Raw genomic sequence first — 27,893 nt, 5'->3', positions numbered from 1 at the left:
CAAAAACTTTTCATCAAACATAATCTTATGTGGACTAGATAGAGTTTTTAACGCTGATTTCAAATCTGTTTTTAGTCTTTTTAAGGCACGTCTAGTTTTTGTGATGAGATAAATGTATCGTAGTGTTTAGTGATTTTGTTACAATTTAAATAATATTGCTTCTCAATTCAAATTTTTTTTGCTGACTATAAATTTAATTATTAGTATGCCTCAGACGTAAAAATCATCCAGACACTTTCTGCTCTGTGTACGGATCATTTACAGCTTTTGGACAAAGACGTAAAATTACGAATGACGTAACGAAAATCTACAAATTGTATTTTTGATGTCCACTAAGCGATCAGGACAAATCATGGGGTTCGTAGATTATTTATAATTCGTGTTCTACTGGTTTACGTGATTGGCTACATAAACGAAAGATTTCACTTCCATTTGTTGTATTCATGATATGGAGGGAACCTAAGAATCACCTTACTGATTGCTACTTTTGCATCATTAATACCACTGGCTTTTCGGTCAAAAATAAGCACAAAGTTGTGTATCCAAATTCGGATTCAGCTATCAGACCAGTTCCTCATGATGCGTCAGTACCTATTCCAGTCCCTCCATTGGATGGATTTCAGTCTGTTCGCGAGGTTAGAATTATTTTATTTTATCTCCCATTTTAAAAATTGGGAGAAAATAAGTTATTAATTTTAGTAAATAATGATTGCTTTAAAAATACACTCTATTTTACAATTTCTAAATAATTTGTTTAAACATAAATTATTTTAAGCATAAGTTATTATTTATTTAAAAATTAAAGCTAAAATTTTAAATAATTTTTACTTTAAGAAAAAAATCAAAAACTTTCTCCCAACGTTTAAACTTGGAGATAGAACAAAATAATTCTAACCTCGCGTGTTGAAGATAAAACTGAATTTTATATTTTTACTGGCAAAAGTGATTAGGATTCTACGGATTTGGACTACACCCCTGATTCTGATATGGAACCAGAAACCTTTACCTAAGATGAGTTCAATGATTTGGTCAGAGACCTATCCTCGTCAAAAGAAAAAGCTGAGCTTTTAGCATCTAGACTTAAGCAAAAACACCTACTTGGAACAGGCTTAAAGGTGTGCCATTATCAAAACGTAATCTTAACTTATCTAAGTTTTTTTGTTGTTAATGGGCCAGTGTGTTATTGCAATGGCATCAATGGACTTTTTGGAGCTTTTTCGCAGTCCCACATAGCTTCCGAATGGTATTTGTTTATTGACTCAAAGCGGAGTTTGAAAGCTCTGCTATTACATAATGGCAGTAAAAGGGCTTGCATACCAATTGCATATTCTATTCATTTAAGTGAAACACTTGAAAACATGCGAATATTACTCGAAGAAATCGATTTTAAAACTCATCAGTGAAACATCTGTGGTGATTTAAAGGTTATTGGAATGTAATTGGGCATAGAAGCAGGGGTTTACAAAATTCTGTTGTTTCTTGTGTGGGACAGCCGTGCTACTGCAGAACATTATATCAAACGTAACTGGCATCAAAGGGATGAGTATAATACAGGAAGAAATTGTGTCTAATATAATCCTTTTGGACGAATCTCAGAAAATTCTCGACGCTTTTCGGAAAATAGGATGTCGTATGTCTTACATTTGCATTTTTTACGTTTGCATCTTGACTTTTTCCCTGAAAATTAGAAATTTCCCAGAAAATCTTGGAGCTGTAAGTGTGAGCAAGGTGAACGATTTCACCAAGACATTCAACTGATAGGTAAACGCTACCATGGTTTTTGGAATGAAAGCATGATGGCTGACTACGGTTGGATGTTATATTACGATGAACCAGATAAATTGCACAAAAGAAAATCGTATTCACAGCGATTTTAATGTTAATTTTTCGTTTAGTTTTGTTTAATAAACCCCCGTGCTAATTAAAATGATGTAAAATATTCATGGTCTATAAGCTCAACAATAATTAGATGAACTCTTTTGCGATTCTGTTTCTTGTAAATCTCTCAAATATACATAAAAGCTAAGAAATTAATACAATTTTTAGTACCTTATGAATAAAACGTGCTAAAAGAAAACTTATAAAGTATTTGGAATCATCATAAAAAACTGATTTAGACAAATGTATTTTAATTTATGAGATGAAAAGGTTCTTTTTTATTGACCAGTGTACTTATCAAAATAGTTACCAAAGAATCATTTAGATTTTGAATCACATTTATAAAGGATTCTATTGATAGTACTTTACGCATATTGTTAAAAGTTTACGATGAACCTTATACTTTTATAACTTAAGGCATCTGAATACAGCAGACTAGGAAACTTTTCTGAGCAAACCGAAAAAAGTATACTTTAAGAAGAGTCGGATGCGTCGTTTGCGAAGATTAAATCATGTCACATATGTAGGTTAAAATTTAAAAACTGTTTCCTTCGTAACTCACAAGAAGTAATTTGCAAATTATTACGTCTTGGAGACCAAATGTCATTGATTTTAAAAAGATTTCACTGTGATGTTTTTTGTGTGTGTAAAATTATCAGCCTCCATGCACACATTATGTTAATGAAAGGTATTCCTCTCATGGGACTAACAAAATCTACAGTACTTTACGCGATACCGTGAGGGTCACTCGACTGCTGATTGTCGAAAGTCTGGCCGCAGGATGAATGCCACCTCCTCCAAGAATATCCAGAAGATTCAAAAGAAAATCCGTCGCAATCACTAACTGTTAATAAGGAAGCTAGGTACTTCGACGTGGTTTATCATCCGAGAAAACCTCAATCTCCGATTAAATTCAATTACAGGGTGACCAGAAAAAACGGAGACAAAATTTAATGTCCTGATAATAAAGTTTTTTACGATATCCAATTAATTTTATTGGTTTTCGGATTCTCCATGTTTTTATGTTTAGTATATATATGTTCTTAGTTTGATATCTCTAAAATATATTATATTTTTAGAATGTCAAATAAACGTAATGCAATTTTGGAGTTGTTTCGTAAAAGAAAGAAACAACTTTCGCAAACTGTGTCCAAAGCCGTCAATCGTTTCAAGGAGCTTGGCCACGATGGTCGCCGTCCAGGAAGTGGTAGAAGACGCACCATCAACACGTCCGCCAACCGCCAGATATCAGGAAGCGAGCCAAACGAAATTCGAGGGTCTCCATGCGAAAAATCGCCCGTAAAACCGGAATGAAACATGAATCGGTGCGACAAATGGAAAAAAGGGAGCTTAGCCTCATGCCTTACAAGCTCCAAAAAATTCAATTGCTCATCGATGAAAACAAACGTGTGCGGCTCCAGAGATGTCGCCAACTCAAGCGTCGGGCCGCTGCTCAGCGATGGGAGTGCATCCTGTTCACGGACGAGAAGCTATTCACCATCGAGCAGGCACACAACCACCAAAACGATAGGAGCTGGTCCGCTAAGGCTCCCGGCACGTCGGCCATTGTTGAACACCGCCAAAATCCGTAGTCCGTCATGGTCTGGGGCGGAATCTGCGCTAGCGGTAAGACCCCCTCGTTTTCGTGGATCAAGGAGTCAAAATCAACCAAGAAGTCTACCGACGCGACATTCTCGAGACTGCGGTACTTCCGTGGGCCCAACAGCACTTCGGCGATGTGAATTGGACTTTCCAACAGGATTCTACCCCTGCTCACAAGGCGAAAACGACTCAATACTGGTGTCGGACCCATTTTCTGGATTTCATCGCGTGTTCGGAATGACCGCCCTACTCGCCGGATCTCAACCCGATGGATTACAGGGTGTGGTCAACTTTGGAGGCCAGGGCCTGTGCTACACGCCACATAAGTTTGGATTCACTGAAGCAGTCGCTGCGCCGGGAATGAGATCGATTGTCGTCAGAAGACCTGCGGCCCATTGCTGAAAATTTCAGGATGCGTTTGGGCTTACTAAACGCTGCGGGAGGAGGCCACTTCGAAACCGGCTGAGTATATTATTGCGAAAGGTCCATGTTGTTGTTATTCATCGTTGTTTTACATAATTTATGTTGGTTTAATAAAAAATGATTAAAGACATTTGTCTCCGTTTTTTCTGGTCACCCTGTACTTAAAATTAGTTGGATTCTTGTTCTGCTTTAAAATAATTTTGGTTATATTCTGATTTACCAATGTTTTATCAATTTTATCTCGTTTATCGAAGATATCTCATCCAAAACACTAACCGCAACTGTAACAATCCATGCCCGTTTGAACGGAATACCCACTCAGCGAATCTAGTAATTTATTCGGACAATCTTTACACCTTTATTTTAACAATATCAAATTTAGTATTTAAAGCGTGTTCCACATTGTCACTTGCAAAAATAAACAGAAAATCCATGAGTGATGTAATTCAATATTTTGTACATAAATACATAAAGGAAGGATAATAGTTTCGTATGAAATCATAAAACATTTTTTCTACCAATAAACACTGGGCGGTCTCCTTTTTCTTTTGCTTTTTTTTGACCGCTTGTAAATAAAAAACTGAGTTACTTACAAACTGTATTAAAAAAAAAAAAAACAAAAAAAAAACAAAACAACAACAACAAAAAAACAGAGACAAGAATGTTAATCGAGTAGAAAATATAAATTATACATGTAATTACAAATTATTCAAAAATATATTTATATGCTAAATAATTTTAGGAATCTGTCCAAATAATTGTTAGACTATCGAGTCAGCGTATTCTAGTAGAGTAATTGTAGTAAGTTCAAAGGGTTTCACAAAGCTCAAAGATTTTTTTTTGAGCTGAGAAATCTAAAATTTAATCTTTTAGATAAGTTAGTCCTTCCCCCCCTATATTCACTAAGTTAGTCAGCGAGTTCGACGCACGCTAGCCTTAAACTGAGTCAACGAGTCAAAGGTTTTTTAAAATTTAAACACCACTGATTGTTGAGAAAGTGGTGTGATCGGATAAAGCTATCACTTTGCAGGCCACTCACACCACCCATGAAAAACTCGCGTGAAAACAAAAGGTTCCTTTCTCTTCCCAGTTAAGTGTAATTTTCGTTGCGGACCTAACTTTTGCTCTTTGATATGTTGCATATAAACCTAAAAAGTCGAGAGCAAAAAAAATAATAGTAATAAAATAAAATACTCGCTTTTTTTTAAAAATCCAAAATACACCTTGTAATTTCTGGACAATATTTTAAGTATTACTAGTTTCGTTCAGCAAAATTAAACAAAATTCCGTATTCGAAAGTAACTCTAGCAAAAATTTACTTACCTGGCCGGCTTTCATCGACAACTTTTTCTCAATGTCGCTGGCAGTTTCGCCAATCCAAACAAAAAGCTAAAACGAGTCATAGCATATAAATTCAACTCAATACAAATGCAAGGTTTAATCGCTGGCAAAGAATGATTCTCAAATAGATTACCTCGCTTCCTGTATCGAGTAACATGACATCATCATCTGCAAGATCATCCTGAAAATATAGCATTTGCTTTTTACTCTGTAATAGATATTTGCAGGTAGCTTAGCTGAGGATTATTTTAATGTAAACAGTTTTTTTAAGCGCATTTTTAGGTTTGAAATTGTTTTTTATAAATATGTTAAACAATGCGAATATCAAAATCATTCAAGAAAAAAAGCCACAATAGATCTCTGATCAAAAAAAAAAAAAAAAAAAAAAAAAAAAACCTGACAAAAGTCCGAACACTTTTCTGACACAGTAAAAAATCCTTTTTCATTTGAACATCTGAATAAGCGAGCATGTGTTGCGTATTCTGCCGACTAAATGATAAATAATAATTTACCATCAGAGATTTTTCGATTGTTTGATAAAATTACTTTTATTACGAAATTTTACTTTTATGAATTTTTTGATGAATTTACTTTAAGGTTTTTTAACGAATAAAAAAAAAAATTTTTCACCTGAGAAACATCTTTCTTTCCGCCAATTCCTACCCAAAAGAAGTTTTCGGGTTCTTCCCCTTCTAGAAGAACTTGCATAGAAAATCCTTCCTTGGCAAGCTCTCCTGCAATCTCCTCTGCATGAGTGGATTGATCTTCTGAGCAGCTCTTACCGATCCAAGCATATACGATTCCACCGGATGAATCGAAAGGCACCTTTTTATAAATGAAAGTCATTTAAGTTAACAGAAAAAAGCATAGGTTGACCTGATAGAAGATATTTTTTATTGGCAAGCAAAGTGTTTTTTAAGCTTTTATTGGCAAGCAAAGTGTTTTTTAAGCTTTTATTGGCAAGCAAAGTGTTTTTTAACCTTTTATTGGCAAGCAAAGTGTTTTTTACCTTAAGCACAAAACAAAAGTTTGAGTTCAACATTTGGGCGTCGCATTCCACTTGCATCGCTCGTCTTGTTAGTTTGCCCATAGTTGACCGAATCTCAAACAATCTAGGAGTTGTACTTCGTTCAGTTTGTTTTCGACGACCTGGTGATATAAAAAAAAAAAAAAAATTTTAACGAAAAACTAAACAAAGTACTGAGATGTTTAATGTGGGTGAATTTTTGAGAAAACTTATTGTTTGTTGCCTTTTATCTTAACACAAACCTTTTTTAAAGTTTAAACATTCGCGAAAAAAATTGCTTCGTTTATTTGATTAGTAGCTATTAGAGACAGACTTCTAAATGTATTTTTTTAATGATTCTAGCAATTCTAAACCTTTTTTAAAAATAGGTTCGCATGGTAAATAAGAGATTTACTCATTTATCATATCTACATTTAAACTTTAGAGTATTTTTGCAATTTTTGTAGAGAAAGATAATCCTATGATTCAACACAAAGATTTAGATTTTTGTGTAGATAAAATTTTAAATAAAAAAATTTAGCTAAATTTTTCGTTTTTTCTGTTCTTGCCATGCTTATGTAGCCAAAAATCATTTAAAAATTTTATTTTTTAAGTTGAAACCAAACAAAAAAACTTATGGTATATTTTTTAAAAAGCTTCACAAAAAACCTTTTTCAACGATGAATTTCCCTTTAAAATGAGACAAGAACTTTAGCGCCTCCTGCTGCTGCCGAGTTCTCACCACTTCCAATTTATCCCCAAACAGCGCTTCAAACTTCTTTTGAAGACTGAAAGTGAACGTTAACCAGCCCATCTTTCCTGCATCACGACCTTCCCAGAAATACACCACGCATTGAAAATCATCCTAAATATAATATAAAAATAATACTTTATAAATATAACATTAAGCTAACCTTGTTATGATCTGATCATCAACTTAACACTATATTTATTAAAACATGGATAATAAAAGTAAAATTCTTCCGGAGTTAATGTCTAATCAAGATAATAATTGTTGAAAAAGTCTACTTTACCTCTTTTTCTTCATCTTCGTCTTGTTCGTCATCATTTTCTTCATCATCTTCATTATCCTCTGGAGGCACCCAATAGCGACACAAAAACACATAGCAGTCAGCACTGTAAAAGTATCCTAATTCTTCCTCTGGAAGTCGAACAAATTTTCGTCCCTCTAAGACAAAACATTCCATCTGATCTAAATCTTCATTCCATTCGTCAGCTAACTGATCCTGGAAATATTAGAACAGGATACAAATGTGGGTAAAAACTTTGTCAACCAAAGAAAATCACAGAAAAAAAAAAGAAGAAAATCTTTTGATCAACAAAATCAATGTAATATTTTTACAAAAAATGTTTCAAAAAAGGTTTTTTTTTTTTTTTGGTGCTATTCAATGAAAAGGTTTTTAATGTAAAAAAAAAGTTAAAAGTTATCAAACGTTAGTGCAGCTATAACATCTAAGCATCTAACTGTGAAATTACTTGAGTTTAGTTAAAATTTAACTAATTTTTACTAATGGTCATTTTGAAAGATCAATCAATCCATGCTGTGCTTCAAATGCAGCAAATGAGATAACGTATTTTAGAATCCTGACAAACTGTTGCAAGAGAAATAGCAACAACATGCAAGCCTTAACACAACAGTCAGATATCATACATTAGCTTTTAACAAAAGTTTAAAATGCCAGAGGTAAAGTTTGGCAGAAAAATTTCTCTATTCTTGAATAATTTGTACAATTTTTTTTGCAAGAAGTTATTTTTTATACAGAGGAAAAAAATTTTTCAACTTTTCTCCCTTTCTCTATATTTTACAATTTATTTAGATTTTTTTTAAAGGATTGGACACAAAAGAGATATTTGACATAAATATAATTTTTTTGAATAAAATCACCTTTTAAATTTCAATCCTTTTTGTTTTCATTTTTTAAATGCTTTTACAAAAATATGATTATTGTAATTATTAATAATAATAATAATAATAATGATAATAATAATAATAATAATAATAATAATAATAATAATAATAATAATAATAATAATAATAATAATAATAATAATAATAATAATAATAATAATAATAATAATAATAATAATAATAATAATAATAATAATAATGATGGAGAATTCCATTTTAAAACATGGCTTACACATTTTTAAATGTCATAATGATAATGAAGACAATGCTTACACATTCTTGATCAGACATAGGTAATTGTCGAGCAGTAAACAATGCAGCAAGATCAACTTTTTGAACTTTTGGTGCTGGAAGGTTAGGAATTATATTAGGTTCCTGTTCTTTTGCAGTCATTTCCTAAAAAGAATAGTGCTATAAATCTATATAATCCCAGAGTTGATAAACTATTAGCTATAAATCACTAAAAAAAAAATTACAAAAAATAAACTCAATTTTAAGTTTAAATTTAAATTTTGATTTTAAAAAAACTTCCTCAAACAAAGAAAATTACAGCTCTTGATGCAGAAACTGATTTTGCTGTCTTTGTAAAATCAACAGCTAAAACATCATCCCAACCATGAAATTTACTCTTGAAGATGGAATTTTCTACTCTTAAAAAAAAAAAAAATAAGTTTTGTTTTATACATTCAATATATTTAACATTTTAAATTTTCACTTAATGGTTAAATTTTATTTTCTGACAGACAAACATTCTTAGTAACTACACAATAGGTTTAGAATAATAAAGAAAAATACCCTTCTATGTTTCGAGTAACTAAAGAATATTCAGGTCTAGGAAGGAATTCTGATAGCTCTTGAGCCAGTTTTGCAGCAGCTGCTCTTACTAATCGAGCTGATCGCCTTCCTATCCTAAAAAAATACACACACACAAAACCTGTAATTTCTTATGATCTCAAAGTCAAAAAAGACTTAGAAAAAATGCTACGAGATTTGATAGCTTGGCTATAAAAGACTTTAAATAATTAGCATTATCATACTAATACTGAAGTACATTTGATTGCAGCATATGCAACATCATATACTATATGAATGTTTGTAATGAAAATATACCAAATGAAAACGTCTGACCAACAATCTAGTATATAAACACTTTTTGTATCCAGTATATCTTGTTTCAATTTCTTCCTAGGGATTTCCACTGTAACAAATCCAAAAAAGTTAAATGCAAAAACTTTATCATTAAACAATATCAAATTTAAACATAGAAAACCAAATATAAATATAAATATAAATATAGTAAACCATAAAAAAAAATCTTACCTTGTGGAAGTTCTAAGTATCCCATACCGAGACCAACTTTATATAATATTGGAAGTTTAGGGGTAAAGTACTTGTACTCATATTTTTCCTACAACAGTTAATTTTAGTATTGCAAATTTTTTTTTAACTTTTAAAAGTTAAATCAAAATCTATGTGAGTTCTTTATCACAGAATAGCTACATACTCTAAGCCGCCCTTTTGGTGGACCACCTATGAGATTCCAGAACTCCATAAACTCATCAATCTCATCCTTTTAAGAAACGAACAAGTTATAAAAAAAAAAATCAAACTGAAGAGATGAATACAGCATAAATAATTTACACACCTCAAACACTTGAGTAATTTCAGCCTTGTTTTTTCGCTCATTCTTGTTAATCTTGTCAGCAAACAACCTGAGAAAAAAAAAAAGAAAGAAAAAATGTTTGATTTGGAAAATCTGAAGAAAACTTAATGATAACAAACTGTAATGGCAAAAAAACTCAATGCAAAGATTTAAAAATTACCTTCCTTTTGTTCTGTACATAAGTTTTGCCTATAACATAAAAAGGACTTTATCATATTGTCTTTTTTTAGCAGTATACAAAATAACCAAAACAACTAACAGAAACATATTTCACAAACAATGTTTTTTAAGTACATAAAAATGTCAACAATGTAAAAACACTGGATACAACCTTAGAACCAGCCCATAAGTAAATCTTCAATCCAGCATCACACACAAAGACATAATTAGGATCAAGTGACTCCCAACTCAATGCCACAGGTTCAACTGATATACCTTGACTTCCATATAAGCGATACAACCGTGTAGTGTACACAGCATCTTCAACACTATAAAAACCACTGTTGTTTCCACCTTCAATGTATGAGACACACGAATCAAACAAACCTAGAAACTCCTCAGATTCATCAGACTGTTCTTCTCTCATTGTCCTACCTTCTGCACCAAGTAGATTGCGCAAATTAACTGCATGGATGGCAGCACATGCCTTTTTATCCAACTGAGAAACAAAAGTTTCAGCATATTATAACTAAAATTATAACTTACAAAATAAACTACATATTCTAAACCCCATTTGTAGTATATTTAGCTAAAGTAAGACCATTTCAAAAAAAACCTTGGTTGCAAGTGTCACAATAATCTGAGGCTATTTCATGATGACAAAAATAGTATCAATTTTTTGAACAAGATCTTTGATTTACTTTGAAACAGGCAATACTTTTTCAACTGTTTATAACATAAGTAAATTTCTAATTATAATTTTTTGGAAACAAAGGATTGTCTGTCCCAAATAACTGGATGGGTTTCTCTCTTTGAAAAATGAAAAAAAAATTGCATACATCTTAATGTAAAAGTTAATAAAGCAGATTTAGTTTGTAAAAGCAAACAAACAAAAAAACAAACTGTGCAATGTTGACCAATCCAATAATAAATCTTATGGTTTAGCATCCCAGCATCATTGTACTCTGACTAAAAAAGCAATGGTTTTCAATGGTTTCAAAGACATACAAGTAAACAAGACAAGCATACAAAATCAACTAGAATATAGTATAAGACACAGACATTGTTATAACATGATAAAATATAAAAACCTTTAAGACAATGTAGCAGTCACCATCGTAAAATTTTCCAAAAAAAGCTACAAGCACAAACCAAACAAAAGTTATGGATAAAAATTTTTTGCTGTAAAAAAAAAACTCTTTAAAAAGAAAAGTAGAAAAAATAAATATAAATATTTAACAACCTTCCTCTAATGGTGTAGGTAAGAAGTTCTCAATTACCCAAATTAGCAAACCTAAAAGCATATGAAACCAAAAAATAAAATAGAAAAAAAAAAAAAAAAAAATTATAAACAAAAATAAAATCTTAAAATAGAAAAAAAAAAAAAAAAAAAAACTGGAAAAGTTATAGTGGAATGTACCTGACTCCATCCCAACATCATCTTGGAAGATATCTGCGTAGTTTAAGTTTGGCTTTGAAAGATTTTGATCCCAACGCTTTCCCCCCCTTAAGAAATTTAAATGTGTTGTTTGAAGCTTTCAAAATAGTTAAAAGTTAAAATGAATTTGATAAAATCATTTTTACTTACTTAAGCCGATGAGAGTCTGGTGAGGTGTCATTTCCAACTTCATCCTAAAATTGTTTTTTTTTTTTTTTCAAAATCCAACAAAGAGTAGAGAAAGATGGAATTAAACAATATTTAAATAAATAACTCATTCCTATAGTTGAACCCGTCATTTCGAAAAGGGCACAAGTCACATTTTTTTTGAATTTCACTTTTTTGAGCCATTTTATTTATTGAAGTGTTTTACATATTTCATTTGAAAAAGGAGCATTGCCATATACCACAAGTCAACTTTTAAGGCAAATGAAAATTAGAGTCTGTTTGAAAATGGCACCAGTCCTGGACTTATGCCGCTTTCACGTGAAACGAAGCACAACTATCAAATGTAACATCACTTTATCAGTTACAAAAATGGAGAATCGCGAGCTTGCCGAAAATGCTTATAAATCTAGAAAAAGAGTGTCTGGTATAACAAACAGTGAAAAATATAAACATACTAAAATAAAAAAAGCTAAAATTGCTGGAGAAGCTCATAAAAACCACGAAGGGAATGATGTGCCACCAAGAGATATAGGAGCTTCTTGCAGGTTAGTTTTTCTATCTTGTTATTTTGTTTATTGGCTCATGATTTTTTACCACCAATAATTAGCAGTTAATGTTTACCTTAAGGTAATAGTATAGTTCTTATATTATTACCTCAAGATAATGTTTATTGTTTTCTTTGTTTATAGATGCAATTCAAAATGTATGGAGCTTATATCTGAAGATGCTATAAAAAGTACTATACAGTTTGTTAACAAATTTGATAGCAAAAACGCCCTAGACACATATTTGCAGTCATTAATTGAAAAAAAGGATATACAGAGAAAACGTCCTAGATCTGAAGAACCTAAGAAAAAAGAATTTACCTTTATTTATCACAGTAAGATAAATGGTGTTAGAAAAAAAGTGTGCAAGAAAGCTTTTTGCAGTATGCATGGAATTTCAATGAAACAAGTTAGACGTTTATGTGTTTTCTTAAAAAGAAATGAGCAGCCCATAGGTCACAGAGGTAAATCTGAGGGATCACAAAGCAATGCATTGCCTGGTGATACATTAATTAAAATACAAGAGCATATTGAGTCATTTCCTGTTAAACATATGCACTACTATAATAAAGATGCATCATCTTATTATTTAGATGAAAAACTCAATGTGAAAATTATGCACACATTATATGAACAAAAATATCCAGATTATCCTGTTAAATATAAATTTTACTTAAAATACTTCCAGGAAAATTTTAGCTTATCATTTGGTAGAAAGCAAATTGATGTCTGTGGACTGTGTGAAGAGTTAAAGATTAAACTAAAAAATCCACACATTAATGAAAATGCAAAAAGAGTCTATCAAGCAGATATTGAGATCCATAAAAGACAAGCAAATAAGTTTTACAAAAAAATACAGGAAGTAGAAACTAAGTGCAAGAATGATCCGAATGTGTATGGGATTGCATTTGATTTTATGCAAAATTTGCCATTTCCACATATCCCTGTCCAGGAGATTTTTTATCTACGTCAATTATGGCTATATGAGTTTTGCATATATGATCTTAAAACAGGAAAATCAGTATTTTATTCTTATTGTGAAGGAGTTGCTAACAAAGGTCCCAATGAAGTATGTACTTTTGTACTGGATTATATTAAAAAATATATTGGCAATGATGCCAAAGAACTGCACCTATTTTCAGATGGTTGTGGTGGCCAAAATCGGAATCATGCCATGGTCCAGGTTCTTTTATCACTGGTAGCTGAACTAGGTAGCAATATAAATGAGATCCAATATTACATACCCAAACGAGGTCACTCATTCCTGCCAACTGATAGAATGTTTGGGACAGCGAAAAGACATAATCGAAAAAATGACAGGATTTACACACCAACTGAGTATGAAAATCTTATAGCTGGGGCTAACGGAAACTTTAAAATAAGAAGGCCTAAAACTGAAGATATTATTGACATTAAAAAATGGTGGCCGAACCATTATAAGAAACTAGTGCTATCTGTGGATTCCTATGGCAAAGGAATACCCAAGGACAAAAAAGTAACTTTTGGTATTTCTAAAGTGTCACATTTTACCTTCTCTAAAACCACACCTGGTCTAGTGACAACACGTGAATCCATAGATTGCTTAGTCAGTCATGATTTCCAGCTCTTACAAAGGATGGGTACCAAGCCATCCTTACCATCAAGTAATACTCCTGCATATGCTGGGAAAGTGCCAATCAATGAAAAAAAAATATCAGATTTGAAAAAAATAGAAAAATATATTCCATATTCAATAGTAGAGTATCAAAACTTCTATACAGAAGTTTTTGCATGGCCAACAACTTTAACAAACAATGAATATCAAGAAATAAAAGATGATTAACTAAAGATTTTTCTGAAAATCTTTGGATTTGTATGTAAAAAAAAGAATTCATTTTGAAAAAGGCATTAGTCCAGAAGTTTAAGTTAAGAAAATCTGTATGATTTACATATTTTTTTTAATAAATAAAGTTCACAAAAATTCTATGTTTTTAATTTATCTACTCCTATATTTAGTTTTATAAGCACCGTAGACTTTTTTGATAAGAAACATATTTTTGTTGATCCTGAAAAGTTTTAATTAACGGACTTGTGTCCTTTTCGAAATGACGAGTTCAGTTCATCTAAAGAAAAACATTTTTACCTTGCGAATTTTTTTATGCTTTTTTTCCTCTACACTCTCAACCATTCCCTGAATAAAAATTATTTTAACATAGCAGAAAGCTACATAAATATCTGCTAACATATGCTGTGCTGCTGTATTATGTGAATTAATAACTTTCCATTTACAATATATTCCCAAAGGGTAAGAAATTAGTAATAAAACAAGAAAAGGCAGCAACAGTTAAAAACAACAAGTGCAGAAATTATGACATGACTTACTTTTAACTTTTTATCAGTTTCTGATGCAGATTGGTATCTTCTTCCTCTCAACCTCATCTGAAATATTTACAAAAAAAAATTTAAATTAGTTTCAACCATCTGATAGATGACAACTGACCACCGTAGCAAAAAAAACAACAACATATAGAAAAAAAGTAAAATACATTTTTCAAAAAGTAAGATTTAAAAACAAAATGCTTTTACCTTTCTTGCGATAGGGTCTTTATCTAAAAAAATTGAAAGATTTTTTTAAAAAAAAAGTATTTTATTATTACGAAAGAACATTTATGCATTCAAAAGCATTAGAAACAAACTGTATGAATGGCTATAAAAAATGTGCCTTATCTACTCACTTTGTGCATTAGCTGGGGATTGACCTGCAGCAAGACGTAATTGAGCTTGATAGGAGAAGTCTATATTATAAAATTCTGCATCTACTTCACTGTTGGAAACAGGTTTTGGAGGCATAACTAATTTTGGATTGTTCCTGGTATCTAATATCTAAAAAATGTTAATGGTTTTACTCAATCTTTAGTTAGCATAGCAGACTGAAATATAACAAACTTATTAACATAACTAATAGAGTGATGCAAAAAAATGAGCTTCTGATTTTTTTTGTGGGGCATCCTCCCATAACATTCTAATATATAAAAAAAATAATTCCTTAAAAATTTCAATACTTTTAGAACATTTTTTTTCAAGTTATGAATAATTTACTAGATTTTATTTATAGAACAGACACTCAGTCAGGAATACATAGCTTGTACAAATTACAGAGTTTCTACAGAAAAACCTATTACTAGGACACAGACTGAGGTAAAGCTTATAGGTTAAGTCTTGTCTAAATTGAATGCAACCACTGCCCTTAAAAAATAAAAAGGTGGAGAGTCTGTTCAGGGAATGAGAAAAACTATGCAAGAACAAAGAAAATAAAGTGAAGTGGTCAGTGGGATTGCAACAGAAGGAAAATGAATGGTAAGAAAGCCTGGCAAATTTATTCAATACAGCTCATGCTGGTGCAATGAAACTCATGATTATGAAGAGGACAAAGAGTTCTTCCAGTTACAGTGAAGCAAGGATGTCCAGGAAAAATAGGCTCACTTGAGGTCGCAATAATGGCAGAATAGAGGTATAAATGCTGAAGAGGCAGGAAGACCTGGAAAGACATAGGGTTCCGGAAGACAAATAAATTGGTTCATGAAGAACATGTTATTCTCGGGTCCAAATCATCAGAAAATGAGGAAGAGGCAACCAGCGATGAATTTAGAATAGAACCTTCAACTTCCTTTCAAACACAGAAGCCAGCCAAGAAAAGCAAATTTAACTTATTTAATGAAAAATTAGCCAAGCATCTTGATATTACCAAAGTGAGTGACTGGAGCTGCAGTAATTGTAATGCCTGTACTTCAGTGTTTGGGCCATGATTTGATGCAGTATAACATCAGCTATTCCATCCGTCAACAGAGAATGAAAAAAATTGTCGAATAAGACAACACTTATTCAATAATGTTGATGGGCAGTAAAGTATTTGCAATAAACTCTACGCATAAGAACATTCAATTCAATTTATCATTTCATTGTTATTGAATAACAAACGAGAAAATCACTGTAATACATGTCTAGATACTTTGACCATCTCTAATTGAAAAAAAATTTTTTTTTTATTATATCACTTAAAATTGATATTGTTAAGAACTTCACATGTCAGCAACCTCTAAACTTTCTTTAAATAAACTGAAATTTTTACAGAATTTTTTTATTATTCATTGGAACACTTTGGGGGACTGATATCAATATAAGCATAAGTTAACATCCTGATATACAAGTAATATAATAGGGTCCATGAAAAATGATAAACTAATCCATAACAAGTTGAGACAATTATCATAACCCATAAGAAGAACGATAAAAATTGTCACCAATAAAGTACCTCTAAATTTGTCAAGAAATGTATTCCTTCAGGAAGTGTAATCAAACAGTTTGAATGCAAAACCAGCTTTTTTAATTTCAAACACCTAAATGAAAAATGATTATTTTTCTAAACTAAAAGCAGAACAAAAGAAATTAAAACTTTTGCCAATCATAATTGCGCATAATATATAAATAAAAAATACACAAGAAAACAATGCTACAAATAATTATATGGAAAAAGCAGCAGGTTAAAATAACCACACACCTGCAAAGGCCTTCTGGAATACATTCTAACTGATTCCATGCTGCCATGAACACTTCCTAATAACATGTTTATAGAGAAAGTGACTTAAGTAGCATAATATTTAACATTAAATTAAAAATAGTTGTCAGCAAAACATATCAACATTTGAATATTTTTTTTACCAAGTTTAATAGTTTGCCGATGCTTAATGGTATCCCCTCAAATGTCAATTTATTATCTAAAAAAATGAAAACACTCTTTTTTAACTGCACCATTTAATCACATAAATATTTAAACATTAAAAGGTTGATTGTCACTTTGCTTAGTTTTTTAGTGTCACCTGCTTGCTTAGAAACATGTTGTTATTTATAAAATGTACACTTTAGGAGCTATTGATGATTTGTTATTTATAATTGCGTTTCAGATAATAATGGCTGTTTTTTTTTTTTTAAAAGATCTCTAAAAGAAATTCATGCTTGTTTGATAATTGTTAAATTCATTTTTATTGCTTTGTTCTTCAGCCTTTTAACAAAACTACCATTTAGAAAACAAGTTAATATGGCACTGTTTTTATAAAGTTTTATAAAAACTTTATAAAAACAGTGCCATAATAACTTGTTTTCTAGTGAGTTTAAAACCTCATTATAAATGATGAGGTTTTGAACTCACAAAAAAACCTATTTCAAATTTTTATAATATTTTTTGGTTTTATATTAAAAACTACAACAAAATTAACAGTATACTATTGGTGTATAGCCGCTTTAAACTTGTTAACTTGCAAATGGTCATCTAAAAAATAGAAGAAAAAGAAAAAAATTTTGGATTTTTAAGTAAAGCTCTTAACCAATCAAAACAAAAACATTCAAATTATTTTTAGTTAAAAGTTACTGGTAGGCCAGCAAGTAGATTTCTTCCAACGTTCAAAGTTTCCAGTTTTGTCCATGAATCTATAAAAAAAAAAAAAAAAAAAAAAAGAAAAATATACTTTATTATTCTTATACAAAAGCAAAATAGATAAATTTTCCCAAAAACTTCTTTTTTGACTTTTTTTAAAGAGATTTCACTTTTGTTTACAGTTACATACAAAAAGCACATAAGCCACATATGCACCTCACCTGCATATGTACATAACACATCACCCACATATGCACCTCACCCACATATGTGCATAACACATCACCCACAGTTTACCTCAAAGAAATTACTCAGACACTAAAACAAAACATACCCACTAAAGAAGATAACTCTGTAATCTGATTGTGGCTTAAATCCAGCCTTTTTAAGTTGTTCATTCGATAGATAGACTCTGGAACTCTTGGTAAGTCATTGTGAGAGATGTCTAAATCTGTTAATGTTTCAATATTATCCAATTTATTTGGCATGTTGGAAAGTGTACGCTGGAGAAAAAAGTTAGAGAAATATCCAAAAATGCAAAATACAAAAACACACACCAGGAAAAAAAGTTTTTTGTCTTAAATTTATCTTAAATGTTGGAAAACCGTTATTAAACTGATACTTAACTTAGTATGATTATAGTAAACTTGAACAGAATTAAAAAAAAACAACAGGGTGCTATCACACCAAAATACAGATTAAGTAGTTTTTTATAAAGAAAAATATGTCTCTGTTATTTGCCCTTGTTTTACTGTCAAATCAACTTACTTGAGTATTTCTGAGATGAAGAGTGTGAAGCTGTGTTAAAGAGGGTAGCTGTCTAGAAAATGAAAAATGATGCATTCATATACAGAATTTCTACTATTTTATATCTCTTTACCAGAACAAAATTTAAAAAAACTTTAATAGATAATAAAATTCCTAATGAAATAAAAAAAAAATTTAAATTAGTTTTCTTTTTATCTAAACTTAAATTAAACAGTTTCAAACACCTCTAAAGCAAAAAAAAAAAAAAAACAAAAAATATATAAAGCTAATATTTTCTACTATATTTTACATAGTATAAAATATTAGCTGAATATAATACCATCTTTGATCTATAAAGCACTCATCAATATGCCAAGGCATTGATCCCACAATATTTTTTACAGTTTATTCAGGACTTCTAATGGGTTGGAAGTAGATACCTTTAATGCCTCCTTATTCTATAGACAGTCAATTAACATTTATTTACCTAACCATAATTAAGCCTCATTAAAATTTTAATCAAGAGTAATGGCAGGCCAACAATGCAAACAGCATAACTTTCAGGAAACATTCTAAGCAGGTAGATTTATCATTTTTCATTATCAACTTTATTGCTCATCATTACTAAATATTGTTTGCTGTCTTAAACTATTCAAACCTTTAAATTTGAATTAAGTGTGCAATTTGGAGGTGTAAAAGCCTCCGCCTCTGCGCAATGTTCTTTTTAACTTTTTTTTTCTGAACTGACACAAAACAAGTCGATGACTATTAATGACTGTTCAGGTGTCTTTAAACCACAAAATGAATAGATGAACATGATATCAGCAAAATCGAAGATATTTGTCACACCAAAAATCTTTGTTAGTAAAACATTATGATTTGAGAACAGTTAGTGAAAGCTGAAATATCAAAACTGTTCCTACTGTCTCTTGACTTGGTGGCATTACTATATATGATGCAGATAATGGATTTCTGAAATAGATTTTTGTCAGACAGTCTCCTAAAAATCCTCTGACTGCTGCAATTAAACCAATAATATTACTTTCAATTATTTACCTTAATTGTGCATGCATGAGTGGATTGTTATTTAAGATCTAAACAAAAACAATAAAAAGTTTTAAAAAATCATATTATTACACAATGCATGGCATAATTTGCAACAAAACTTTTCTGAAATAATTTGCAACAAATTCTACCTATTGAGAAAATTCTACGTTTAGTTTTAACAACAACTATTTAAACAATAAGATAAGTTTTACCAGTGTCTGAAGATTTGTCAATCTCCGCAACTGTGGTGGTACAGTCTCTATAAGGAAAATATTCTATTTAACCTCTCATATATTATTATAACATACCATACTTACTAATGAAATAAATACAAGACAAAAGATTACTCATAAATTTTAAAACCCAACTACTAACCTAACAAATTGCTGCTAATATCAAGGAAAATCAAATCAGTCAAATTCATGAACAGCTAGTAAACAAAATTTTCACAAAAACTTAATTACCTTTGTGTTTATTTAGCAAAACTAAATGCCAATAAAAAAATTTATACTTATCATATAAAGTAATTAAATGATATAAGTATAAATCAAAGTTAACACAAAAGTACCTGGTTTGGAATGGATGTAACTCTAAAAAATAAGTACATCAATTTACAAGATAATAAAATAATCACCTCCCAAAATTAATACAACACTGATTTAAAATTAATTTAATATTGACAATTATTGAGGCTGTTTGTATAGTTCTAAAAACATGAAGATTGTTTCTTGAGTTTTCTGTTATGATTTTATAAGTTGACATTACCATATTAAAGGTTGAACAAAGACTTAACTATGGAAGTTACAACTATAAACAAGTGTAGCATTTGAAAAAAAAAGAAGAATTGTTTGGTGAACACTTTAATATGATCACTGTATTTTCTCAATAGTGAAGCAGAAAATTCCAAAATGTATTTATATTCGTAATGGATACTTTAGACTTTTGTAGTTATTTTCTGTCAGATTTTTTGTTTAACTAACTAGTGCTTGACAAAATAAAGAAATATAACTAAATTACATGGTAAAAAACTTAACTATATGCAAAGAATTATAACATAATTGCATGCTATGAAACTAATACAAATCAGACTAAGACTTTTTTTTTTTTTACTTGCTTTCACATTTATAATGCTAGCTTTGCATTTGACACATACTATCAATAAAATGATCTGAACCAAAAGTCGAAATTAGGTTAAAAACTTCTTGATATTATTTTCTTAAAAATTTCTTGAATAATATTTTTAAATGTACTGCCAATAACATGCTGAAATGGCCAAAAAACGTTAGGAATAACTTTTTCGGGTGGCTTTTATAGTATTTTCAGAATTTCTGCAAAAATATTTTTTAATTCAAAATTACATTTTTAAACCAAACATTTATCAAATATTTGCTTCATAAACTGAAATAATTTCAGCAGACAGATTTATTTCAATTCAATATTAATTAAAATTTGTAAATCTATAAAAACGAAAAACTATTTTGAAAAAAAAACACATTAATCTTTATGTAAACCCACTTGTTGTTACTCAAGTTTAGAACAAGCAACTCGCTGGCATTTTCCAACTCTTCTGGAATCTAAAAAAAAAAAAAAAAGCCATATTTAGCTATGATTAAAATTTTATTTTACCAACTTAAGAAAAAATTACGAAAAAAAAATTGGTAACATTTTTTAACTTTAAAGATAATTATGATAATTATGTCATTCTCACCTCAATTATCTGGTTGTAACTTAGGTCCTATAGAAAAGAAAAAAAAAACTTAACTATTATTTGTTCTTAAATATCTCCATGGTAATGTTCAATAAGTAAAAAAAAATAAATTTTTCTTAAAAATATGACATAAAATGACATATTTATTTTTTATGTTAGTCTTGGACAGTTTGCTGAGATACTTTGGTGGCAGTTAACACTCTTTGATGAGGCAGTTAACATTCTTTTTTTTTCTCTTTGCTTATATGAAAGTATGCTTATTCTTATATGAAAGTACCCTTATTCTTAAGTTACAGAGTAAAAGTTGGGGTAGTTAAGTTTCAAACAATTCTTTATTATATTTTACTTGTTAAATGCACTTTCTGTGATATCACTTTCTATGATATTTTCACTTGTTAAATGCATTTTCTTTTTTAGTAAGTGCATTTTGAAAATGCTAAACTAGAGAGCCAAGCATTTTTATAATGGAAATAACAGGACTTTGTTTATCTTTCTTATAGTCTTTTTTTTTTGTGTGTGTGATCAGTATTTTCAAATTAATAAACAAGAGAGCCAAGCATTTTTATAATGGAAATAACAGGACTTTGTTTATCTTTCTTATAGTCTTTTTTTTTTGTGTGTGTGATCAGTATTTTCAAATTAATAATCATAAAAATGAATTTTTTATTTCATAAAAAATCTTCAAAAATTTCATAAGGAAGTTAAGGAGACAATTTTTTTTTTTGTTGAAGGGATGCAAGCAAAGGTTTATCTTTCATAAGAAATCTTCAAAAATTTCATAAGGAAGTTAAGGAGATAATTTTTTTTTTGTTGAAGGGATGCAAGCAAAGGTTTATCTTTCATAAGAAATCTTCAAAAATTTCATAAGGAAGTTAAGGAGATAATTTTTTTTTTGTTGAAGGGATGCAAGCAAAGGTTTATCTTTCATAAGAAATCTTCAAAAATTTCATAAGGAAGTTAAGGAGATAATTTTTTTTTTTGTTGAAGGGATGCAAGCAAAGGTTTATCTTTCAAACCGACAGCTTTATCTTCACTGTGCCAAGTAAATCGGAAAAGCCATATACACTCTTAAAATATGCATACTGTATATACAGTTTCAACCAACTGCTGCAGAGGAACAAGGAATGCAGGAAGTCTGCATATCCATAACCTGTGTTTACAGTTTTGTCATTCCATATAAGAAAGACATTTCAGAGAAATATTTAACTTCATGCATAAATGTATAAAAAAAAAATATTGGGATTTCGTGAATTGTGTTAATGAAGATATGGGAGATATGAGAGTAACTCAAAGTTTGATACCCATTTTTTTTTTTGGATCTGTGATACAAAAAAAATACTCTTTTACTGTGCAGCTTAACTTTTCTTTTGATCGTTGAAACTTTTAAATTTGTTGTATGGTTTTTCAGCTTTTAAAGAACTTTGTTAGTGATAAATTATATCTACTAACATTGATCAAAACATGGACAGAAAGCAAATGAAGTGGTTTTACATTTTGCAGAAAAAATTGGCTTGTCAGAAATACCACTTCCAATAAAATTTTTGTTTACTCTCTGATGATTTGGTCCTGGGCTTTGGCTACCCTGAAGAAATCTCAATGGGCTATGAAGAATTGTTGTCAAAGTAAATGGAGAAGAAATTAAAAAAAAATTACTTTGTACTTAGATTAGAAGAATGCTAATCTGAGCAATTAAGTGATAAATAAAGTTTGTCAAATTTTGTACATTATGCCATGCTCAAATACTCATATATTCAGAGAATTCCTTTAGAGCCTGCTGCTTCCACACCTACCTAAACTCTATTAATATATGCAATGTCTTATTCTCAAAATTTAACTTTGATAGAGTTTTTAGTATGTAAAGTCCTAGTGTATACAGAGTTTTTATAATACAGTCCTGGTATAAAGTTTTTTAATGTTACCACAATATCAAGTTCACAATCTTATTAAACCAACCACCTGTTTAATCAAAATCAAAAAATTAATTTAATGGATGGCAAACTACTAATACATAATACTATAAATAAACAGTTTAAGAGTTTTGCAACTCAACCAAACGCGCAAAAAAAGTAAATGGCTATCTTCTTAATTCAAAAACTGCTACATGGTGAAATTCCTAAAACACTGTCAAGTGTCTTAGTGATTGCAACCAAATGCAGCAATTTTTTCATCTATTAATTGTTTCAGCTGTTTATGGTTTTTGAAAAAAGCACGTATAGGTTTAACCAAGGCACATTTTAATTTTTGTGGCTGTCACAACCACATGTTTCATTTTGTACAATGAGACAACTATAGGTACATATGAAAAAAAAATTGCATTAATCACTTATTCCTTGTTTATTTCTCCTTAAAGTCAAAATGTCATGACTGCTATGGAATGACCCTTCTTTTAAATTTGGCCGAAATTATTTACAAATTAATTGAATGTTGTAAGCTTCATAAACTATAAAATGTAAATTTTTTCAAATCATTTATTGGAATTTAAATAATATACACATCACATAGACTACCAAGGATAAGTTATTTAGGATAAAAACTCTCTGACTCATGCCTAAATACAAGTTAGTTCATATTTCTATGCTCAGGACTAGATTACCTTAAAATCCATCAATACTAAATACACAATAACAATAATAATAGTTTTTTTTTTAAAGTTTATGGAAAAAACATTAAATAGATAAAACTATTTAAACGCCGTAAATTTAAATTAATCATTCAATAACAATTTGCTTAAATATGAATAAAATTGTTAAAAAAAAAAAACACTATTTTTTAAGGTACAAAAACATCATTTTTTTTCGCTTTTGAATTTGAAACATTTAATCTTTGCGCAGCTGAACATTTTCAGATGTCTATGTAAAAAAAAGTTTAATAAAAGTACAATCAATGCTTCTGCACCTAAAATTACAACAACTATGCTGTAAGAAAAGCTTTTTTTATCACATTCTAAATTTGCATTAATGCATCGACATGAAGTCCAATCAAGTGTTTTGTTTAGCATGAAACATTCTGAGAATAATTCCTGTTTGCAAGTACATTGGCAACTTTCACTATTCCATACTCTTTCCTTACTGCAATCTTGTTGCACCATGGGACAAACGCAATCGCAATCTAAAGGGCTCCATACCTTTGGTTTATCACAATGTGGATTCTGTTTTGAGTTGTTGCAATTACACCTGCAGGAATTACCATTACATGGTGAGTAACTGGTAAGACCTTCTGCTATTGAAATGCATTGAACTGAACATGTTGTATCATTTTGAATTTCTATTGAAATGGGTTTCAAGGAAAATTTATCTATCACAGTTATATTTATAAAATTAAGCTGAGTTGGCATGCATGCTTGAAGTAACGGATTAAAATCACCATAATCAGCTCCATGACATCGATGAATATTTACAACATATGGATAATATCTACTATATTCTTTATCAATATGAACATAATACAAGTATGCTGAGCAATCCACATTTCTTAAGTACTCTGCAGCAAAATTTAATGAAGCAGTCAATAAAACTATTAAAATCAATTGAGAATAATGGAAAGTAGTCATACTATTTATAAAATCCAAAATCCAAAAAAAAATCAAAAATATGAAAACAATATGACAATATCAGCAAAAAATGCTTTTGCTTCATTTTAAAACAAAATTTAAACTTGAAATTTCCTGCAAAATCAGACTCATGTTTATATTACATCCGGGTTATTATTTTATTTTTGTATTCACTGTTTACATCATTAAACTTGTTTCATTCTCAACAAAAAGTTATTTTTTAAGAAAATAAAAATTTGAATCATTGTAAAAAATCTGAACAGCAATTGGAATACAACTTTGTAATCAAAGACGGTAATGATAATATTAGTTCCAAAGCCACAAAATTTGGTTAGTAAACAACAACCAAACAATTTTTATAAAGGAAATTTTAAATGCATTATTTACAAAGAGCATATATTTTCACAAAGCAAGTAAATGAAAGTCCATTTTTAACAAGAATTTCCTGTAAAAAAAAAAAAAAAAAAAAAACATTAATTTTTTTTTTTTTTTTACAGCTAATTACAAAGCATTTGTATTGTAGATATATAAAACAATATAAGCAAATTAAATTAATACAACACTAACATTATACAATTTTAAAAGATACAAAGAAAAAGGTTGTAAAAATCATTTTGGTTTTCTTAAGCTACAAAACATGTAATAATATTGTTATAATCTTTGGTGTTGTAATTTTTTCAAATCCTACTTATGCAATATAAATTTAAGTAAGAAAAGGGAGAAAAAAAACTTAGTTAAGGCCACTCTTTGATAGTTATTTTCAACTTTGTAAATTTGAAATAGGACATTCAGAGGTATAATATCTAAATAAAACTTTTCTCAACAAGATTTTTGCTTTTTTACATCTAGCCCCACAAAAAGTATTACTGAATTTGATACTATATTTGATACTATGATTACCTATTTGAATGAACCTAAAGCTACTTTATGTATATCACATTTAAAGCTAGTTTTATATGTATAATACAGTAAAATGGTTGTACAATTATTGATTTAAATGTCAGAGTTCTTAGCACTTTTATGTAAACAATAAACAAGTTAGTCAGTAAAACAATAAATAGTTTGGCAGTGTGATTTACAAGGAACAATTTTCTTAAACAAAATAATTGCCCATTCACAACAACGAAAAAGAATGGTGCAGAGTAATTAAAGCTAATTCTATTTAAAGAGTAAATTTTAATATTAATACTTGTTCTAATTATTAAAAAAAATTTTTCAATATTTTAAAATAAATTTTTCATTTATTTTAAAATTGCATTTTTTACATTTTAAAATCATTTTTCTAAAATTTAAAAAAATATAAATCACAAAAAATATAAATACTTTTGACAAAATTTTTTTTTTCAACTTATAAAAATAAAATTTTTAAATATGAAATTTAAACAATTACCATTGTGAGCAAATCTTCAAGAGCAAAAACTTCATTGGGAATGCTGGCATTTTTCAGATGATTATGACGAGCATTAATTACCTACATACATTAATTTATTGTAAATGAAGTGAAGAAACCAAAAGCACAACTTAATTTTTTAAATATATTTTTATTGTTTTAATTGCTTTGGGTACAAGAGATAAAAAAAATAAAAATTAGAAATTAATTGAAAACTTTCTTAAATAATAGGAATGCTTTAGAATCGAAGTAGATTCTTTAGCAACAAACTAGATTCAAGTAAAATTTAGTAAATCAGAATGAAGAAATGCGAAACTTTACCTTCAGATTAGGTAGATTGGCAACATCTATCTGTAAGCTGTTTAAATTATTTTTCACTAAAGAAAGATGCTCCTATAACAAGATAAGAATAATTTTTATTTAAAAGTTAGTTTTGCCAACAACATAAAAAACAAACTTCAGAAAAAGCTGATGATCTAAAATTTAAATAAATTATAAAACTGATAGAATAATATCTACTTCTAAATTATTAAGTAGATATAAAATATTTGTAATAAATATATAACAAATTAATCTTGTAAATTTATTTGTCTAAATATTTGTAATATACAACAAAGTCATACTTACCAATTTAGTTAATTTACAAATTTCTTCAGGAACTTTTGATAAATTTGATTTGTCTAAGCGTAGCCATCGAAGATTGGTCATTGAGATTAATCGAGATGGGAAAGAACTCTAGTTAGGAATAAATAAAGGATTCTTACAAAGACTTTTTTTTTGTAGTTCAGCAGTATTTACTGAATCTTTATAGCTGTAAAACTGTAAAGATTTTGGCTTAACTATAAAATTGGTAAAATAAATATATACAAATGTATTTGTGTGTGTGTGTGTGTGTGTGTGTGTGTGTGTGTGTGTGTGTGTGTGTGTGTGTGTGTGTGTGTGTGTGTGTGTATGTGTGTGTGTGTGTATCAGTTAGTTGGTAACACAGTCAATAAATAAACTTACATTAAAGTCATTTTTAGATAAATCAATTCCTCGTACAAAAGGAAGGACACCAAGGACATCGGCAGACATTTTGATTTAAATTATACTTTTAAATTTAATATATAAAGATATCTATTTTTTTTTTATGTATTTTCATTACTTTGCTAAACTAAAGGAAAAAAAAAGAATAAAGATTCATAACATTTTGTGATTTTCAAATTCTCATTTCTTTGAACTGTTGTTGTCTCGATAACCTTTGGCAATAGGAGGAGTTCATAAAAATTTTGAAGAGTCAAGTTAATTATTATTCAAGAGACGAGAAATCGTCATGACAAGCTCGGTTTCCATTTAGGTAATTTTATCTCACTATATTCTCATCAGTTAGTTGGTAACACAGTTAAAAAAGGAAGTAAATACCGCTGGCCGACTTTGAGACAAATTTAATATCGGCTGCAAGACACTCAGCAAGATTGGGTTTTAAATTACCTGACTTGAATTATGTATTTGTATACTATCCGGTTAAATGACATTAATATTATGCTTAAAGCCAAAATGCAGGAGTTGAAGTTTACAAAAACGGTGCACTTTGTTCTTGTTATTTTTAGGTGGAATTTCAACATTAGCAGCGTCGCTAAAGGAATTGGAGAAATTCTGCCTTACGTTTTTCTAATTAGATTTATGAAGTAACGCGAGAGCGCTGTTTAGCTTTTCCTGTTTTTCCCTTAGTAGTGGATTCATACCTATAATATCGTGGCCCCGCCCCTGAGTAAAAGTGAAGCTTAAGTTAATCTTAGAAAGCGAAACTCTTTGCTTCCACCTGTGCGTCAATTACTTTATGTTACTCTAGAAATGATTTTTTGAGATTTTTATTCTTAAATCATTTATCTCATCTGAAATTTTGATG

General features: G+C 29.7%; 2 protein-coding genes across 2 annotated transcripts; one reads left to right on the top strand and one right to left on the bottom strand.

Moving 5' to 3' along the window:
* Window positions 1–4,332: 4,332 nt before the first annotated feature.
* LOC149878704 (protein flightless-1 homolog) lies at window positions 4,333–27,182 on the bottom strand. The gene is made up of 43 exons (XM_090071498.1): window positions 27,011–27,182; window positions 26,633–26,740; window positions 26,327–26,398; window positions 26,006–26,086; window positions 21,066–21,092; window positions 20,873–20,931; window positions 19,926–19,947; window positions 19,733–19,787; window positions 19,570–19,616; window positions 19,367–19,404; window positions 18,332–18,383; window positions 17,898–18,066; window positions 17,558–17,616; window positions 17,413–17,458; window positions 16,852–16,907; window positions 16,691–16,746; window positions 16,445–16,529; window positions 14,868–15,015; window positions 14,719–14,741; window positions 14,515–14,571; window positions 14,276–14,323; window positions 11,591–11,634; window positions 11,423–11,508; window positions 11,246–11,296; window positions 11,094–11,140; window positions 10,906–10,971; window positions 10,175–10,501; window positions 10,004–10,032; window positions 9,826–9,892; window positions 9,685–9,750; window positions 9,501–9,588; window positions 9,291–9,378; window positions 8,976–9,089; window positions 8,731–8,830; window positions 8,454–8,576; window positions 7,285–7,497; window positions 6,920–7,115; window positions 6,254–6,393; window positions 5,875–6,069; window positions 5,641–5,733; window positions 5,378–5,425; window positions 5,227–5,292; window positions 4,333–5,051 (listed from the first exon to the last, which is right to left on the bottom strand). Exons 1-43 carry the CDS (start codon window positions 27,077–27,079, stop codon window positions 4,923–4,925), a joined length of 3,753 nt encoding a protein of 1,250 aa, XP_089927624.1. The 5' UTR covers window positions 27,080–27,182; the 3' UTR covers window positions 4,333–4,922.
* On the top strand, window positions 11,650–14,236 carry LOC149878705 (uncharacterized). Its single transcript, XM_090071499.1, has one exon. The coding sequence runs from the start codon at window positions 12,272–12,274 to the stop codon at window positions 13,973–13,975; it is 1,704 nt and encodes a 567-aa protein (XP_089927625.1). The 5' UTR covers window positions 11,650–12,271; the 3' UTR covers window positions 13,976–14,236.
* Window positions 27,183–27,893: the final 711 nt, after the last annotated feature.

This window comes from Hydra viridissima, unplaced genomic scaffold (assembly GCF_058129835.1).
Source record: "Hydra viridissima isolate aposymbiotic clone 2 unplaced genomic scaffold, HvirCarnegie_v1 scaffold_14, whole genome shotgun sequence".
Classification (NCBI taxonomy): domain Eukaryota; kingdom Metazoa; phylum Cnidaria; class Hydrozoa; order Anthoathecata; family Hydridae; genus Hydra; species Hydra viridissima.
This window is presented reverse-complemented; position numbering and strand designations above follow the sequence as displayed.